Source organism: Echeneis naucrates, chromosome 12, assembly GCF_900963305.1.
Source record: "Echeneis naucrates chromosome 12, fEcheNa1.1, whole genome shotgun sequence".
Lineage (NCBI taxonomy): Eukaryota > Metazoa > Chordata > Actinopteri > Carangiformes > Echeneidae > Echeneis > Echeneis naucrates.
The window spans coordinates 3,804,881-3,825,442 of record NC_042522.1 but is presented as its reverse complement, the minus strand read 5'-3'; the positions used below and the strand labels follow the sequence as shown (position 1 = coordinate 3,825,442).

The window sequence follows — 20,562 nt, the reverse complement described above, 5'->3', positions numbered from 1 at the left end:
AAATGTACTTTAAAAAACCAGAGCCCTATTTTTCAATAGTTGACTCAATAATAACATTGTTTGGATAAATCAGTTATTTAATAGTGATGCTGTTTCCAGTTTTTCCAGTTTTTCAAAATTTTTGATGCTCTCCCATCTGGATATATTGCATACCATACATACATAATTAAACAATTCTTATATATATATATATATATATATATATATATATATATATATATATCAGTTTATGTGTGATTTTCTCCATTAAAACATTTCTTCCACAGTGCACATCCACTGATCCTCAGTCATTGGGTCTACTTTGTACCATATTTTCAGAATAGTTTTTTTACTAGCTGATAGCAGTACTTAAGCAAGATACTCATTCTCTTTTGGTGTTATATCTCCTGTTAAATTCCCCAAGTATGTTACCTGTTTTTGTATCTCATACTCTATTACTTTTTGTAGACCCTTTCATATTTTGTCCAAGTAACCTTTTATCTTTTGGCAGGACCAGAATATGTGTGTATGCTCAGTATCTATGTGGCCACATGCTCTCCAGCACCATTCCTGTCCTCATCTTTGAAGTTATTAAAAAAATCGGACCATATTCTTCCAGTTAAATTCTCTCCAGCTCCTGGAGCTAGTGGACGTGCACTGTGTGTGTGTGTTACAAATATTTAACCACTCTTCCTCAGTTATTTGCTCTTTCAATTCCTTTTCCCATTTTTCTTTGATATAAAAAAAGGAAGACTTTCTTCATGACATCAAACTTCTATATTGGGGTGAGATTACTCTACATTTTTTACTTTCATAAGCTCTCCCAAATAATTGAACAACTTCACGATCAGGGTCAGCTTTTATCTCCTTTGTCATGTCAAAGAAGTCATGTAGTAGTTTTTTGTCTTGTTGTTGCTCACTTTGTGTATATCCCCTTTACTCATTAAAAAAATAATCAATTCTGGAGTATGTGGCATCTGGAGCTGAGTCTTTTGCTCACTTCTAATAGCAAAATAATGACCTAAGTTGTGCCTTCTGAGATTTCCAAACTGAGACTCTTGCCCATCTTTTCTGAAAATGTATACATAAACTGTGTCAACAAATATATGTGGAATAACTAACTTTGATCTTGAGTTTGACAATGTATTCTTAGTGTGTTTTAAAGACTTTAATTGATATAACAATGTTCATTCATTCATTCATCTTCAATCGCTTTATCCATTTCCGGGTCACGGGATATAATCATATGTATAATCATATGTGTGGCTTTATTTTACATTCATATATGTATATGTACACATATATTATTTGAAAGAAGTCTATATTTATTGTTTTCAATAAAAGAACTAGAGCTTTACTTTAAAATTATGTCATCTTTAAAAAATAAGAAGGCTGTGAAGACCTTGGAGCTGTGCTTCTTTCTTTTTTTTTCTTGAGTTTACTGTGTATATTATACCTTGTACTGTCCATGTTGACCCTTGCGATTTTTTTCATGATACATTTTTTTCTTTGTTTGCGTTCACATTCCTTTTTTTTTGAGATTTATAGTATGATTAAATAAAGTGTGTGTGTGGGGGGGGACCCATTAACTTCCGGTTGTAAACTAATGTTGCGTTTGGGTAGAAGAGGCTGTTGGAATTACGAGCTTCACATTTGTAGACAATGTCCCATTAGCGTTTAGTTAGCCTAATTTAAGCTAAAAACTGTAGTTTAGTTGAAGACTTTCACCACAAACCACAGAAAAACTGCGTCAATCTGTGGAGATAAACCCATACGATGGGTGCACTGTCATGCCGTCAATGCTCAGCATTGCTCCTCATACAGCGGTCTCGTTTCACATGATCACACGATCGCCTTTGAGGCCACACCGCCATGCTGCTGTCTTTAGTGCCGGGCCTTTCCATCGCTACCCGTCGTCGGATGAAACTTGGAAGCCACACAATCAGCAGACTCGACAGTTTTCGATGAAACAGAAGAACCAGTACGAGAAGTACGAGCCGATGTGGGGTATTTTACGTTGCTAATGAAGGCAGGGCAATGATTGGGAAATCCGTGTGAGCGAGCCGTAATGTTTTCAACCAACATGGAAACCAAAAGAGTAGAGATTCCCTCCGGAGTCCTGGACGACCTCTGCAGGTATCAGCAGCCACCGGACGCTGTGGCGACATTTGTTACCTTTTGTTCGTTGTTTTGTACCGGGTTCCCTAAAATGAGCGAACCTATCGCTCTCTGTAACTCGTTTTCTGTCGTCGTAGTTAGCTTTGCTGTTCCTGAAGTGGGCTTGTTGTTTCCTGTTGTTGTTGTTGAGCTCCGCTGTTATGGAAACGTTTGTAAAGTTATGTATACTTACAATTAGCAATCGTTGTCAGTGTCCGTAGTTCTCAACTGTAGTCTTCACCGGCTTCTGTAGTCCAGACTCACCTCCCTTTCCTCTTTGAGGTTACCACGCCATGCCAGCCAGCTTTCGCTAATTCACTGGTAGACAATGTTAATGGCACGGCTTAATTTAGTTAAAATAAAAAAATATAAAGTTTTCTAAAGAAGGACAATAGCTAGTCTGGAAATCAAGTTAATTTACAGAAGCAACTGCAAGGGATAATGATCATATAGGTACACGTGTATTATTACTATTCTGCACATCACAATGAACTGTTTCGTGTTCATGCCCAATGTCTCAAGTCTCTAGGTGTGAACAAAAGCTAACACATCTCGCCCAGCAACTGTGTTAATTCAGTTCTGATCACGTTTTCCTGTTGCTCCAGTCGGTTCATCCTGCATATTCCAAGTGAAGAGAGGGATAATGCCATACGGGTGTGCTTCCAGATTGAGTTGGCGCACTGGTTCTACCTGGATTTCTGCATGCAAAACACTCCAGGAGCTCCTCACTGTGGGATCAGGGACTTCGCCAAAGCTGATATCTTTCGATCTGGCTGATAATCATGACCTTATTATTATTTATTTATGTTTTGTATTTAAATTGTAATAAGATTTATATACCATTAACTGCATTTATATACATCGTATCTCTTTGTCTTTTTGATGTGACAACGAAAGTGCAAAAGGAATTACACTAATGGTTTTCCCTTGACAGCTACAAACTCTTCCATCACTGTCCTTTTCTGTTGCCTCATGGAGAAGATGTACAGAAGGTGCTAGAGCAGTGGAAGGAGTACAAGATGGGTGTACCTACCTATGGAGCCATCATTCTGGATGAATCACTTGAAGATGTAAGTTGCATTTGTAAGTTGACTGACATCCTCTGACTTTATAAATGCTTCATTATATGGGAGATTTGGAAACAGAGGCCAAACAGGTCAGGTCAAATCTCAACAGATGGTGTGATGAGGACAATATCATCACTGGTACAAAGCCACAAAAAAAATTATTATTATGAAAATTCTGAGGCCATTTTGGGTAAACAGACGCACAACTTTAAAAACGGGTATTAACGAATTAGCTCTGGCCCGAATGTGGGCTTACCATTGGGCACTTATGTCATGATCAAAGTTATAGGTCTGGGTTCATTGAGTTCACTATTGAATTAAAGCCACATTCTATAGGTGTTTCACAATTTTACAGTGGGTAAAAGAAGTATTGAACATGTCACGATTTTTTTCATTCACATATATTTTTGAAGGTGCTACTGACATGAAATTTTTACAAGATGTCGGTAACAACCCATGCAACCTACACATGCATGTGATAAAATGGAATGACACAGGGAAAAAGTATTGAACACATGAAGAAATGGAGGTGCCAAAAGGCACCAACAGTCAAGACACTAGCTGAATTCTATCAGTAATCAGAAAGCAATCCTGCCCCTCGTCAGTGTAAATTGCAAATTAAATTGTAAATTAATAAGCCGGTTCAGTCTCAACTGATGGCCTATAAAAAGGTGTCTCATTGCCAAGGTGTCACACATGAAACATCTCATGATGGGTAAAAGCAAAGAACTCTCTCAAGGCCATCGCAGCCTTATTGTTGCAAAGCATACTGAGGGCATTGGTTATAGATAGGGATGCACTGATATGAAATGTTTGGGCGATATCCAATATAACTTTTGCTGATATTACCGGTGTTTACCAATATCAGTGTCTGTTTTTAAAAAAAATCGTGAGATGATCACATTTTGTACATTCTGAAGATCATGCAAACTGAATTTTTTTAATGTCTTGCTTTATTTTCAAAACAATTCATTTTAGCAACTTTTACAACTTGGAGCAAATATGTAAATTAAAGTACAGTTTAACTTCTTCAACTCAAAAAACTCTTGTGAAAGTTTGGATTATGAAATCACAATAAGCATCATAAATCAAAATAATATCCTGAGAAAGTTAACTTGTCAAACTTGGCAGTATTCATGGAAACCAGGCATTTATTAAATTTCAAAACATGTTTACGCTCAGGTCTCCTCCATTTAAACTCAAATCTCTGAAAAAGACTAAATCAAAAATATCAAAACATGTCCTAACTGCCTGGGATACACTGCCTGCATGTGCGTCGCATGAAAACACACTTTGGTGTATGACTTTTCTAAAACAAAAGCCAGAAAAAACAAGCAGGTTTCCACCATGGATCAGCAATGTGCCACAACAATTATAAAATAAATAATTTTTAATGCATGCTATTGAAGCACACCAGATGCTATATGACTGTGACATTGATATACATTATGGATTATTGGTGGTATGATGTCTTTATGATTCTGAACAGGTCATTTTCTCTGCAGACCGTGCGTGGCTCGCAGAAAAAAATACACAAGAGTCCTATAAATGATGCGCCACTGCAGCTGCATGGCTCAGGCAGGCAGTGTGTCCCAAGCCTTAACTTCCTGCCACTGTTTGTGAATTCCTGGATGGCGGTTTTTCAAATGACATATCAAATTGGTGATGTTGAATGGTTTTACGCGGCATCCTCCCTGCATTACCTTGCCTCTGCAAGTATTGCATACTGCTTTTCGAGTATCTTTCTGTGAAAAACGTCCACATCACTGACATTGTTTCTCTGCTTCAGTTAAACATCCCACAATCTTGTGTTGCGTCACTAACACTCATGTGCTCAAACAAGTCCCCAAATCCCCCTCCCCCTCCTGAAACATACACACAACTGGCAACTACACAGAAATAAACATTGGTTGTTAATATCAGCCCAATTTTACTCATCGGACTGATGCCGATATGTTAAAAAATAACCAACATCGGCCAATACCGATATTAATGCCGATGTATTGTGCATCCCTAGTTATAGAAGGATTTCTAAACTTCTGAATGTTCCAGTGAGCACAGTTTTGGCCAGAATCTGGAAGTGGAAACATCATTTCACCATAAACCGGCCGCGACCAGGTACTCCTCACAAGATTTCTGAAAGAGGAGTCAAAAGAATTATCAGAAGAGTTGTCCAAGGGCCAAGGACCACTTGTGGAGGGCTTCAGAAGCAATTAGCAGGTACAATTGTTTACAAAAAAAAAACAAACAAACAATAAGTCGTGCACTCAACAGCCATGGCCTGTATGCACGCTCACCATGCAAGACTGCATGCAAGAAAAACGTGTTGAAGCTCGTTTAAAGTTTGCTGCACAACATTTAGACAAGCCTGTTTCATGGAAAGAATTAAAGATTAGAGTTCATAGAAGAGGCCCACAGAACTTAAAGATTTGAAGACTGTGCAGGAGAATGGGCCAAAATCACACCTGAGCAATGCCTGCAACAGGAGGCAACTTGAAGCTGTTATTACCAACAAAGGCTTTTGTACGAAGTATTATGGGATGGGATGTTACGGACATCTGGTGAAAATCTAATGTCAGTAGCACCTTTAGAAATATATTTACTGAGAAAAATGGTTACCAATACTGTGTTCAATACTTAATTTAAATTATTTCAAGTCCTAAGACCTCATTAGAAATACTTATGTATATGAGAACTAAAAAAATTTAATAATTAAAATTAATGAACTTCATGTTTGATATTTTATTATGCTGAAGATGTAAAACATACACATGACTTAAAAAATAAAATAATTTGAATATTGTAGAAAATTTGGAGAAACATTTTGTCATGACTTCTGGAATAAATGGCCATTTAAACAGCATAAATACCAATTATCACTCTGTAATTAACTAAACTGAATACTGGTACTACTTACTTGACAGTTGTCTAGAAGACAGATGTCCAGAAGAAAATCATTGGCACTCTGTGAGGAGGGGAAGCCATAGAATACCATCAGTGAAAGGGCTAGCTGTTGGCAGAGAACTGTACTGACGTATAGAGTATATTCATAAAAAGTTTGACTGGAAGGAAAAAGAGTGAGACAGAGAAGATCATCAAACAAACCAGATCCCATCTTTTTTATACTGAGATTGAAAAGCAATATAATATTTGACAGCCAGAAACACTGATTTTTATTTTGACAATTGGGTATCAAAATCAGCTCACCTGCTGGAACCCTCTCTCCAGGTGCTGCTTGTTCAGGGGTACTTGGCAAAGTCAGGCTGGGGCTTTCCAAAGGGGAAGGTCAATGAGGATGAGGCTCCTCATGACTGTGCAGTGCGTGAGGTGAGTCTCATTTTCTTCTGATCAAAGTGAATCTTCATGAGCATACATGTGATGAGTGCTTTAAGGTCATAGTTAAAAAGTTTGTGTATCCAGGTATTAGAGGAGACAGGATTTGACATCAAAAATCGCATATGTAAAGACATGTACATCGAGCAGAAAATCACAGACCAACTGGTGAGGCTCTACCTTATACCGGGAGTGTCAAAGGACACAAAGTTCAATCCCAAAACACGGAAAGAAATCAGGGTGAGAACTGCTCTTTACTGTCATGGTTGCAAGTCTGGTTCATGGCTCACATGTTTCATGGTTTTCTCTTATTCCTGCAGAACATCGAATGGTTTCCTGTTGAGAAGTTGCCATGTCACAGGAATGACATGACTCCCAAATCTAAACTTGGGCTGGCCCCAAACAGGTTTTTCATGGCTATCCCATTCATAAGGTGTGTGGGTAATCGTTACCCTCATCGCTGAATGATCCAGCAGAGAAAATACATTTTCACTTCTATTTATGGGCTTGGTACAGCACTATAATCAATCTGATGAATTTGTCTTGATCAGCTTAGCATAAGGACTGAAATGAGGGGTAACCAATTTGCCTGACTGTCCATGGTTTAGCAGGTCTGACTGTTGTGAAGTTTACTAAGTTGTGGATATGTTTTTACAAACACAGATAAGATTTTATGTTTGCCTTAGTGTTGTCTTAATAGTGTTGACTGCTGTGACACATCCTGTTCTCCCTGCATAGGCCTCTGCGAGATTGGATCAGCAGACAGAAAGGAGAGTCAACAGACAGTGACGAGGAGTTTACCAACAATAGCCACACTCCATCAAAACCATCAGACAGTGCTTGGTAAACCCAACATCTAAAGCTCCATCTGAGTTTATTTGTTTACCACCAAAATCAGAGGGTATAAGCAGGTTTTTAAAATGCAAGTGAATGTTTCAAATAAAAGCCAGGTGACCCCATTTCTACTTTTGACTAATTTGCCTTGCTCTTTGCCCTTGTACAACTACAAGAGCAAGTAATCAGAGCACGAAGAGAGAGGGGTGGAGGGTAGGTGAGCTATGAGCTGCTGTGCAAACTGATATAATGGATCTGTCACATCTCATCTATAAAAATGCTACCATGAACATTTCGGAGCCTCTGAACCACTTTCATGAGTGATTCTGTTATTTTGTAGCTTTAGTTCTCTCTAAGAACATTTTGAGGAATAAAATTAGCAAATCCACCAGGAAGTTTTGCTAATGTTGCTGCTGATTGATACCCATCTCTATAATGTGGAGTAATTTCATCCAGGTCTAAATGTTTTATTTTAGCTTTTAATATAGTTTTTAAAGTTACTTGCCAAAAGATGTTTAAGGGTTATTTTGACCAGTGGAATGGTGGCTTTACTTTAAGTTATAAACAGTCTCTGGCCGAATGATGTTACTGTAACACACCTGTCTGTGATTGTAACTGCACACAGTTTTTTTTAATATATATATATATATATATATATATTTTTTTTTTTAAAGATGTCCATAGCATATTAGCTATGCAGCAGATAAGCTATACCACAGTGAGCCACCGTGAGCTGCTGTGGTATAGCTAAGTGAGTTTAGGTTTGTTAGCTCAAGCAGGATAATCATAAAATACCTCCTTGATCTGTGTCAAAAACTTGGGATAGAGCTCACCACCACCAAAACAAGCAACCGTCTCAGGAAAGTTTCCTGAGTGGTTACATGTGCATTATAAAAAAAAAAAAAAAAAAAACATGAGAAGGTTTTTTAAGAGGGTGTTGGCTCCATTCCTGTCTTTTCTGTAGAATAGAAAATTTGATATCATTTATTTTTTTCTCTCAGGTCTAAGTCATGGCGCCTCACTAATACAGATGTGTCCTCTGGAAACAGTTGGACAAAGCAGATGCAGCAGAAGACTGTGGGTCAGCTGAGCCAGTATGAGCTAAACCAGGTTAGAAAACACCAGCTCCTCAACAGCATCCTCATCCAGTTGATGGTGCAGTGTGAGTGGATGTGGCATGTGTGGGGCTGCTGAATGAGATTGAAATGTTTGGATTATTCCTTTTTTTTTAGATTCTTTCATCTTGTCCTTCACAAGAAGGCCAGAGTTTTTTTAATTTATTGATTTGGGATTGAGTGCAGAGGTAGGTATACAATAGTCAAGAGTCCTGACATATGTACCTGTTGACGGTTTGCTTCTCCTTTTTATCAGAAATGTGACTAGGGTTATGGCTGCTCCATAGTTGACTGTGAAACAGGTTCCCTTGACTGTAGGGGAGTAGGTCAGGCATCAGCAAGTTGAGGGAGGCCTGGTTCTGGATTATCGATTTTTGGCCATCACCCCATGTGTGTGCCTTCTACACAGATTGTCATGTTGGCTGGCTGTCCTTCATCCCTAATTAACTGCTGGAAAGAGAACAGGTTGGCCCTGGAAAATATTTGACTATATTCAGTTGTCTTTGCTTTAAAGATCTGGACTCTGTGGTCAATCTCTGCAGGAAAGTTCTGGCAGAATAAAGTGCTATAATTGTGGTGATATTGGCCACAAGTATTGGGTCACAGGATGATGAGCATTCATATAAATTGTAAGAGATTAACAATTTTTTGAATAAACATTATGACAGGCCTACAGTGAAATTAGCAAGATATGAACTGCTAAGTAAAATATTTAGAGCAGATTGTTGTTTTTCATGGAAGAAGTTCACTGTTTTGCTTTTCTTTCCCAGTTTTGCAAGCTGTAATTTAAAATGCAGTAGGAACAGAGAGTGAGAAGTGGTAACCGAACTTAACAGAACTAAAAAGATGTGCTCATCTTAACTCAAGTAATTATGAAAGGGACCAGGGAATGGTTAGGAGGAGAAAGCTCTTTAGAAGTCACTGTACCAGCGTCAGTGCAGGAGTAGCCATTTTATTTTTACAACATCTTTATTTCACATATCTTTTGGCATGTGAAGTAGAACAGGGCAAGACCCAAGTAGTACAGGTCGCAATCTATAAATAAATACAAAATAATAAATATGGTTTGTATGCATTCATGTATATTGTTACACAAATAATAATAATAATAAAAACTTTGATATGTAATGATATGAAATGGACCAGAGGGTTTGGCCACTGGAGCACAAAGTAATGTTTAAAAGGAGAATCAAGAAAGCAAGAAATAAATGTAAGATTATGTCACTTTCTTGTATTATAAAATAATAACAGGATATAAACATTAAAAACGGGTCAAAGTTCAAAGTTCCAGAGGGGTGGTGTATGAATGCACGTAAATGGGGATCAGAGGATTGAGAGGGGAAATGAGAATGAAATTAAATGCGTGGTATCTGTTGCTGTGAGTGTACCAAACTTAACTGTGCAGTGGCATGATTCCAATGAATGTTCTGAATGCAAGGCTTGCCATCAATATCACCAGCAAACCAAACTGATGAAAGAACTCAAAGTTCATAAGACAAAGTCAGACAAGCATGAGCATTATACACAAACAATTACATTTAAGGGGGGAAAATTTTGAAATGAAACATTCTCACTCATTTCACGTGAACAGCTGAACACACTCAGTAAAGCCACATTTCTAAAACCAAGAGGTGATCGGACCAACTGAATGCCAATGTCAACATGTTGCCTTTTACTGCCAATTGAGCAAGAAATTGACTAAAAACAATTCCCGCAAGCAGTGATGACTGGGCCTTTGCATGCCTGCGCAACTCAGAGGCCCTTAGACTCGCTGACACTACTAACACAATACTACAATACCTATTACACTACTGTATTTTAGTGTTGGTAATTGTGGTGGTACTTGGTGTAAAAAATTTGTGGATCTCCAACTGGGGTCGCCAAGCCGTAGGCAGGTGGTCCGCGAAATGATTTCCAATAAATTATTAGTTACTCCCCATAATTTTAAAAATGCATAACTACATATGGGGACCAAAACACCAATAAAACAATTGTACTAAACAAATTACCTGCCTACCTAGGCTTTGGGCCAATTAAAACTGAGAGATGATTTTGGTATTACTCCCATGCATAACGTCACTTTACTCTGGACTCATTTTGTGCAAAGTTCTAGACTATCAAAATTGGTGTGCATCCACATCATCAAGTGGTGCTAAGCCTTTAAACCAGTTAAAATTAGAAAATATGACAGCAGTTATCTCAAGTTTGTTTTTATTGAGAACGGTGATGGGAGACCAAAATGTGTAATGTGACTTCAGGTGCTAGCAAATGAAACCATGAAGCTAGCCAAGCTAAACATCAGCACCTGATTATGAAGTACCCAGAGTTCAAAGACAAAAAATCTAATCAAATCAGATTTATTTGTATAGCGCCAAATCATAACAAAGTTACATTAAGGCACTTTAAATATAGAGCAGGTCTAGACCAAACTCTATAAAATGATTGATGAGCAAGAACTTGGTGACAGTGGCAAGGAAAAACTTCCTTTATGAGGCAGAAACCTTGGGCAGAACCAGGCTCAGGGAAGGCGGCCATCTCCCTTGACCAGTTGGGTTGAGAGTGGGAGAGAGAACAAGAGAGGCACGGGGAGCAGGGGGTGTAGTGTAGGGTGAGAATGAGAATAGGAGAGGGGGATATTCAAACAGGTGTAGGCAGGAACATCATGCTGCATTAAGTTCATGGGGTTGATGCTGTAGTGTGGAATTCATGAGGATAAGGGATCAGCAGGCATTGTAGGAACATGGGATGTCGATGAACCACCACCTGCAGCATAAGAACAGGGAGAGAGAGGAGAGGAGCTGGGAAAACCAGAGACTTTGGGAAAACATGGTTAGTAAATACAGTACACATGCTGGGAGAAACGGATTTCTAGGAACCATGTTTATTGTCAGCACATGCAAGGGGGGTGGGGGGAGTACGGGTGGAGAGGGAGAGAAAGATGCTCAGTCCTTCCCCCAGCAGCCTAGGCCTATAGCAGCATAGCTAAAGAGTAGATGGACTTTGTTTTTTTAAACTATAAGCTCTGTCATACAGAAAGGTTTTAAGCCTGATCTTGAAAATTGCTAAGGGGTCTGCCCCCAGGACCAATACTGGGAGTTTGTTCCATAGAAGAGAAATCTGATAACTGAAAGATCTGCCTCCTGATTTACTCTTTGAGACTCTAGGACCCACAAGTAAACCTCCATATAGGGAGCGGAGTGGCCTGCTAGGACAGTAAGGAACTATGAGCTCTCTGAGATATGATGGAGCTTGGCCATTAAGAGCCTTATATATTAACAGAAGGATTTTAAATCCGGCAGCCAATGAAGAGCAGCTAACACAGGAGAGATGTGATCTCTTTTCTTAGTTCCTGTTAATATTCGTGCAGCAGCTTTCTCAATCAACTGAAGGCCTTTCAGAGATTTGTTTGGACATCCAGATAATAATGAGTTACAGTAGTCCAGCCTAGAAGTTACGAATACATGGACTAGTTTTTCTGAATCATCCTGAGAGAGGATGTTTCTGATTTTCTTAATGTTTCTCAGGTGGAAGAAAACTGCCCTACTGACTTGTTTTATGTGAGGGACAAAGGACATGTCCTGGTCAAAAGTTATGCCAAGGTTAATGCCATCTAGACTGATTAGATGATTAGATGGCGTTTGTCGGAGTACAATAACTTCAGTTTTGTCAGAGTTAAGGAGTAAAAGATTTTGGGTCATCCAGACTTTTATGTCTTCAAGACATGTCTGCAGTTTGACTATCTTAGTGACTTCATTTGGCTTCATTGATAGGTACAGCTGGGTGTCATCTGCATAGCAATGAAAGTTGATGCTGTGTTTCCTCATAATGTTACCAAAGGAAGCAGATAAAGAGTAAAGTGGATGATGGGCAATGATGGGCTCTAAATCCTGCCTGAAACTCTTCAAGCAAACTGTTCCTATCCAGATGGTCATGCAATTGGTTTTCTGCTGCTTTCTCAATGATTTTAGAAATGAATGGAAGGTTTGATATGGGTCTATAGTTTGCCAAAATATCTGGATCAAGGTTCGGCTTTTTAAGCTGGGCTTTGATGACTGTGGTCTTAAGAGTCTGAGGTACATAACCCAAAGATAAGGTCAAATTAATCAGATCAAGAATGAACGGCTTAATTAAGTAAAAAATCTCTTTAAAGAGACTAGTTGTTACTGGGTCTAATAGACAGGTTGACGGTCTGGATGATGAAACTATAGAAGCTAGCTCTGAGAGATTCAGAGGTGAGAATAATTCCAGATGTACAATAGGTGTTGCAGTTGATTCAGGAGTTGTTCTATTCAGTAGAAGATTATTGTCTAATGTAGGTAAGAGCTGATGAATTCTTTCTCTGATAGTGCGAATTTTATCTGAAGAAAAAAAAAAAGTCCATAAAATGGTCGCTGCTTAGAGCTAAGAGGATCACTGGTTCAACTGAGCTATGGCTCTCTGTCAGCCTGACTACAGTGCTGAAGAGAAACCTGGGGTTGTTCTTGCTTTCTTCTATTACAGCTGAGTAATATGAACTTCTAGCACAGTGGAGAGCTCTTTTATACATTTTTAAGCTATCTTTCCAGGCTCTATGAGACTCTGAGTTACTGGAACGCCAACATCTTTCTAATTTCCTTGACGTCTGCTTTAAGGCACGAATTTGGGAACTATACCACAGAGACAGCCTCCTCTGTTTGATGACTTTCTTTTTGAGAGGGCTGGCATCATCAAGATTTGAACGCAGTGTGACCATAGTGCTAATCACAAGGTCATCAACCTGCGTATGGGAGAAATCCTCAATTGAATTTAGATAAGGCTTTTTTGGAAATGATGTACAGATGTTCTCTTTAAATTTAGCCACAGCATCTTCAGATAAACATCTTCTATAGCTGAATTTATTCCTTGATGCTGTGCAGCCATTTAAATCAAACTCAAATGTAACGAGGTAATGGTCGGTTAAAAGAGAGTTTTGAGGAAACATTGTTAACTTGTCAATTTCAATGCCATATGTCAGTCAAATGTATATGTGCTGTATGTATAATTCTGATGTGTTCCATTATTACATTTCAACTAGTAATAATTGTGATTAATTTTATGTAGTTGTATGAGGTAATGGGTGTGAAACGAAATTACCCCTCGAGGGACAAATAAAGGATTTGATTGATTGATTGATCGATCTACATGTATATTGAAATCTCCCAGTATAATGATTTTATCTGTGCTGAGGACTAACTGATATAAACTCAGAAAACTACGGACCAGGTGGACGGTATACTGTAACTAACAGAACTGGTTTTTCACCTTTCCAGTTTGAGTGGGAAAGACTAAGAGTGAGGCTTTCCAACGACCTGCAGCCAGATTTTGGTCTGGGGTTGATTAATAAGCTTGATTGAAATATCGCAGCCACCCCCACTCCTCGACCTGTGGTACGAGGGATATGAACATACTCATCCTGCTGCAGCCAGGTTTCTGTTATGCAAAATAAATCAATACAATGATCAGTGATAAGATCATTAACAAGTGGAGATTTTGATGACAGTGATAGAATTTTCAACAGTCCACATTTAATTGCAGTGTTATTTGAGATCAAATTTGTGGCTGTTTTGATTTCATTTAAGGTTTTGTTTTTAGCTCCTCTTCTGTTTAATTTGGGTTTAGTAACTTTTCTAAATTTAGGTGGTCAGGAGACAGACACAGTTTCTGTTGACCTAAACAAAGACAGAGACTCTATTCTATTCTTGGCAGGGAACAGCTCTGACTGAGGCGCAGAGGAGCATGTTAAGCTGCGGCTCTGCCTCCTGGTCTTGACTTGGGGCTGTGAGAGTTTTGGCTTTCTAATAAAGTCAGCCATATTCCTAGATATAAGAGCGGCCCCATCCGCGGTGGGAAGGACACCATCTCTCCTAATCAGACCAGGTCTCCCCCATAGTCTTCCAGTATTCCAGTTATCTATGTAGCTAACATTGTTTTCGAGAGACCACCTTGACAGCCAGCGGTTAAATGACGACATGCGGCTGTCCATGTCATTACTGGTCCGATTTGGGAGGGGCCAGAGAAACCGACATTGTTTTGGCAAACTTGCACACCGATTCCACATTCATTTTTGTGACTTCCAACTGGCAAAGTTGGGTGTTGTTACTGCCAACGTGAATAACAATATTACCATATTTACATTTATCAATAGCCAGCAGTTTCAGATAAGATTGGATGTCGCCTGCTCTGGCCCCCGGGATACACTTCACTATGGCCACCGCTGTCACAAACTTCACGTTGCTCAGAATAGAATCGCCAATCACCAGACTTTTTTCGATCCATTCAGCTCTTACTCATACTACTACACTGATGCTTAGGAAAGGGTATGCAATCCTCTTGCACCAGCTGCAACAGCAAATGGCCTGACAGGTAAGGCAGACGAGCAGCTGTTGGAATTATCTTATGATAGGATATTAAAGGCGCGATCTCAGCTAGTTCACGCGGACTTTTGACCCTCGCTCTCACATGGGTATCCCAAACTCACTGCTGAGGCCATGGAGATATTGCTCCCCTTTCCTACCTGTTACCTCAGTGAATCATCTTTTTTCACTTTGTCTGTGATCAAGTACAAGAAATAAGTACAGGGCTCATTTACAAGTAGAGGATGCTCTCAGAGTCCGTTTGTCATCCATCGCTCCAAGAATAGAGAAACTCTTTTGAGAAAGACAGGTTCATCATTCTCACTAATTTCATGTGGTATTGATGTGAGTGATGATTTGTGTGCGATAATACTTTGATTGAGCTCAATAAATATATTTACTGTATGACTAGGGTTAATTACTACAACTGTGTGAATGTTCAGTTCCCTGCCAATAATTTGAATAAGTGGCATTAAATTTATGTTTCAGTTTCACCACTTAGGTAAGCTTTAAACGGGTTTTAAAATTAATAATGTTAATGTTCATGAGGACTGTGTCAGTGTTCGTTCAGCCAATCCCAGCTCACATTGGACAGATCACCAGTCCATCGCAGGACCAACACGTAGAGACAGACAGAGATGAACGACGACTCACACTGTGTGTTCATACTGTTTTCTGAAAGCTGAATATCTGTCACTTGAGAGATTTTTATGCTGTGAGGTCAAAATATAGCTTCAATAAAAAAAAAAAATAAATAAAAAGTATAGAAATTGTGTTAACATTATTCAAATTTAATTTAGTCAAGTTCATTTTTGTTAAAGAGATCTTGAGCTGGTTTGGTTCCTGGCCTGGGGCCTTTCTGTGCGGAGTTTGCATGTTCTCCCCGTGTCTGCGTGGGTTTCCTCTGGGTACTCCAGTTTCCTCCCACTGTCCAAAGACATGCATGTCAAGGTTAACTGGCAACTCTAAATTGTCCATAGGTGTGAGTGGTTGTTTGTCTGTTTCTGTGTGTTGGCCCTGTGATGAACTGGCAACCTGTCCAGGGCGTACCCAGTGTGAGCTGGGATTTATTCCAGCACCTCTGCGACCTGGAAGTGGATGAAGATTGATGAATGAATGAGTTTACGGTCCTGCTCTGTACTGGGAGTAGTGGGAGGTCTGGGCCTGCACAGTAGCATCAGAGTCACCCAGCGTGGGTCAAAGCAGAGGACCTACAGAAACTGGGCGACTTTACCCAGCACAAACAGAAGTCTGTGCATCGACACAGACCACTATGATACACAGACTAGTTTAAAACCATTATATAATCCATGGGTGATTGTTCATGCCGTGAGGTAACCTTTTCCACTGCTTCTACAGAAAGATGACAACAGACTTCAGCCCAGGAGACTGCAGGACAGCTTTGACAGAGGTATGGATCATAGCATATGTTTAATGTAAATTAAGTATTTCAATGTCAGTTGGATTGGAGCTGTTTATCTCTCAGACAACACTGGACTGAGTCCAGATCTGAGCACCACACTGCTGTGAGATATAAGCTGGTTACTGTAAGGTAACAACTACTGTAATGAGTCTGTGCATTCAGTAACCTCAGTTTGACACGACTGTGATGAAGCTGGACTAAATTAAAGACTTTCATTATCTATATTGTGTTCCATTAGCCATTATATAAACAATTTATTGTCCCTGATCAGCCCAGCTACTGACCCTTAAGGTCCAACATCATTCCTGAACCAGGAGTTAAAATTCAGTCCAGAAAGTTTAGTGTAAAGTTTAAGTAAATGAGCAGTAATAAATGATTATTCCTCGTGAGTGGGCCCCAACCAAGTCAACAGACTCCGGATCTTGTCCATCCAACTGAAGCTAAATATACCTTCTGATCTTCAATTCCCTATCTTTTATTCCAGTTTTATTTACTCTCCTGCATCGCTGCCTTCTTGTCTTGCTTTTGTAAATCCAGCTTTTTTTTTCACAGGCAAGTCTGTGATGAGCTGCATATGGGCTAGGGTCTAGTCTTTGCTGATAAAACAAATGAGATATAGTTTTCACAGCATCCTAAGATTAATGGCTCACTAACGCTACTTAAATTCATCTCTCCACAGACGGGGAGGTGACAGTCCATAGTAGAGATGCTGAGCAGCTGCTCTCCTCCAAGACTTTCCTCAACTTCAGATTTGACAGAGATGCCATCATGAAATGTTTTGACTACTGATATAATGAAACAATGCCTCTCCTGTGTCCATAGCATCAGATGATTTAGTCATAGTCCAGGCAAAGATGCTTAACTCCCTCTTTCCCATAATACTTTGCTTGTCATGAACACATTCAATGGAAATGTCTTCTGAAGACACATTAAGCTTCACTGGAGTTTGCCTTTTCAGATGACACAGTGAATGCAAGTCAGCAATTCTCAGTTATGGTATCTGAGTCAATCCATCTTCAGTGTGCCAGCTGTTGATTCAGAGAATCCTAATAATAAGCAGATGATCATATCCTCCATCAGGACCTCAAACCAAGAGAAAGGTGTATTAACAGTGTTAGCTTCATTACAATTTTTTAGGTTTTAATAGGAAGTCAGACCATTACAAAATAATTAATTTTCTGTGGCTACCAATATGTGTAACATTAATATATCCATTATTTAAAACCCAGCAAATTGAAGTTAACCAATTCCTTCCTGTGTGCACTGCAGTATATCACTGAACAGTGAATCAGCAGTTTCACTGCCATCAGGTTTACGCCAGTGTTTCTTTCCAGCCAAACACTTTAGTGCACCCGAACAAAGGAAAGTGAGACTTCAACTACAGTAGGTTATCATATTTTCAGCAACAAACGTGATTTTGATGATTGTGTCTTGTTTGCCTTAAAGTGTCCTACAGCCCAGGTGTGTCTGTAGCTTCAGATCAGCTATCCTAATGTTTGGTTGGCATTTTATCATTCAGACTATTGGCCTTATAGAGCCTCGATGTTAACCCTTATGCTTGTCATGTTACTGGTTGTAAATTCATGCTTTCCTCTGCAGTTCTAGTGTTGGGCTCCAACTCTAAATATTAATAAAGTTTTTTCACTCTTGGCAGTTGACCTATAATACTATGAATACATGTGGACAGTAGTCTCATCTCCTGGAGAAAGGCTCTTATTTTGATGATAGTGCTACACAAATAGTTTTTTTCTTATTTTATTAGAAGTGTTTTCCCTAACAGTGAATTTTCACAATGATCTATAAATGAAGATTAGGGTATTTAATTAAAGAGAATTAGTTCGGCTCTAGTAAAACTGACCTCAGATACTGATACTCATTTATGTTTACAGTAAAGAGCAATACTACAATGATCCAGTATCAACAAAAAGTCTTCAGAACCCTGGTGTTTGTTCTGCTAATGTACTTTCACTTGTGGGTATTTCTCTTAACAACTCTGTGTCTTAAACATCTATCACTTTTCTACAACTGATTACGATTGCAATGTCCTCCAGATAACCACCGAAGATGATGTGAAAGGTCTTAATACGCTGGCCTGTACAGGTTTGGGAAGTGAAGTTGATTTTTGAAACAATAAATTCAGGTGCTGCAGCAAACAAATATTTGAAAACCCTTTCAGGTCATGTTGAATGAAAATTTGGGATATTCTCTGGGCCAAACCAAATATCAAATGTATCGATACCAAGGATAGTATAGACAGAATAGAATAGACAAATCGGGACTTTGAGGAAAGTTGAAGCTGTGGTGTTTGCAGTGCAGGAAGTGAAAGCAACTCTTAGGCATACAGAGTTTGTGGGTAATGTACAAATAGGCCGGGAGGGCTTTGGGCTTGGCCCAGGCAAACCGGTGTGGAGTAGAACAGGTATGCTCTATTAATATTAAGGAGTGCGAGGGCAGTGGCTCGGGCTAAGCAGGGACAGTTGTTGAACTGGGAAGGTGTAGAGAAGAAAAAGCTTAGTTGGAAAGAGCTGCGGAGTATGGAGGAAAGTAGGATTAGATTTTTGATAGGGGCAACATATGATGTATTGCCAACTCCCCAGAACCTAAAACTCTGGGTAAATGGAGACCCTTTATGTTCGTTGTGTTCAGGTACTGCAACTCTAAAGCACATCTTGTCAGGTTGGTTTGGATGAGAAGAAGTAATAGTAGCTGGGGGCCCAGCAGGGGGAGCGCTTAAGACAGACAGACTCTTGGGAGAAGCAGAGGAAGAAGTCCAGTAAGAGGAAGTATATTTAAGTGGAGGGTGTGGCCTGTTTGAGCCTCATTGAGACTGCGGTTAGTTCAGGTGAGTTGGCCTGTAACGGTTTGATTTGGGTCTGTTAGGACTGTTAAAGTGAGTTAGTTTTCTGAATGTGCTAGTGTAGCTTGTCCTCCACCTCCTGCACCCTCTATACCTTCATGCCTCCCACCTGAACCAGGGTCTGTATCACCACCCGCTTTTACTGGTGCAGTTGGAGAGAGATCAGAGTAGTTGACAGTAGTGCTGATTGAGATAGTTTTCTTTGTGTAAGAAACAGTGATGGCTGGCATTAGGGGGGTGACTCTGGGACGCCACTGATCACTGGATGAAACACCAATGAAAGGAGGTTCCCACCTGATGACCCTAAGGACATGTTAGCTATCACTGCTCACCAACCTAGTTAGATATTATCTTTAGGGCACATGGGGCAGAGTGAAAGTTTGTTGTTAGGGAGTTACTTTTTTTGTCACAGAGGTTTCTTGTGTGTATCAAATAGATACTAGCATGGCAAGATCAATGTTTTTGTTCCAGTTTCTCTTAAGTATGTTGAGCAAATTACTCTTGTTTCATCAGTCTGTTCTGAATCAGATGATTTACAGTTTACCGAGTCGGCAGGCTCTCCGGTAACACCGCAGTCTCAGATGATTTGGTTCACTGATTCCACTCAGTGAATCTAAGTAGTAAATATAAAATAAAAAAATATATATAAACAAGGGCTTAAGCACACTTTGTTCGTTATGTGGCTAATACATTTTATGCAGATGCTTTGATGATATGATAATTATTATTATTACTATACTACTAAGTTTGGGGTGGCCAACAACATAGACTAAAGTGAACCAGATCACTTTAGCGACTGGTTCACACTCAACCAGAAAGTGTATGAATCATGGTGGTTTTCAACCATTTATGTTGCCCGTGGTACATTCTAGTGAGGATGAAGACTGCAAAAGGTCTGGATGCAGTCCTACTTCATCCCTGCTGCCCACCAGAAGCAGTGCTTTAAGCACAGAATCGCACATGCGCAGTTAAAGTATGTATACCAACAATGTCACCTGTGACCTCTAGATGACCCAGAGGAGACCATATCTTCCAGTGTCACCTGAGGATCGTTTCCTTTTTTTTCTTCTCGCACACAGGTTGCTCTTACTACAGCTATCTTATTCCATCGCTATTAGTTCCACGACTGTTGTCAGTTGGAACAGCAACCACTCGCCCTCCAGGAGCTGTGACGGCGATATCTCTCTGTTGAATTAGTTGTGTTGGGCTCACAGGGACACCGCAACACTCTCTCGCCGGTAAGGCAGTGTCCTCACTGGGAGTGGTCACTGATCTTTACTGAGTCCATTACCTGGTACAGGTGGCATACGCATCCCCTTCCCCCGTGCAAGGCCCCAATAGGACAGCAAGCAGGAGCATCTAAGCAGTCTTGGAGCCACCACAATGGATGACTCCCATTTCTCTACAACCAGAGGACAGCCACGAC

The 20,562-nt window shown here is 39.7% G+C and overlaps 1 protein-coding gene across 2 annotated transcripts; it reads left to right on the top strand.

The window, feature by feature from the left end:
* Positions 1-1,604: 1,604 nt before the first annotated feature.
* On the top strand, positions 1,605-17,928 carry dcp2 (decapping mRNA 2). 2 transcript variants are annotated; one of them, XM_029515240.1, is made up of 10 exons: positions 1,605-2,115; positions 2,803-2,893; positions 3,079-3,206; positions 6,432-6,530; positions 6,624-6,776; positions 6,857-6,969; positions 7,275-7,379; positions 8,372-8,480; positions 16,216-16,267; positions 16,959-17,928. In XM_029515240.1, the coding sequence occupies exons 2-10, from the start codon at positions 2,839-2,841 to the stop codon at positions 17,066-17,068; spliced, it is 924 nt and encodes a 307-aa protein (XP_029371100.1). In that variant the 5' UTR covers positions 1,605-2,115; positions 2,803-2,838; the 3' UTR covers positions 17,069-17,928. The 2 variants fall into 2 exon arrangements, with proteins under 2 accessions (XP_029371100.1, XP_029371099.1); XM_029515239.1 differs by having other exon boundaries at positions 2,742-2,893.
* Positions 17,929-20,562: the final 2,634 nt, after the last annotated feature.

Coding starts and splice junctions, on each gene's coding strand:
- dcp2 (XM_029515239.1), top strand. CDS start 2,048: ATGTTTTCAACCAACATGGAAACCAAAAGAGTAGAGATTCCCTCCGGA. Junction 6,531..6,623: donor ATGACTGTGCAGTGCGTGAG/GTGAGTCTCATT, acceptor TTGTGTATCCAG/GTATTAGAGGAGACAGGATT. Junction 8,481..16,215: donor GCCAGTATGAGCTAAACCAG/GTTAGAAAACAC, acceptor CTGCTTCTACAG/AAAGATGACAACAGACTTCA.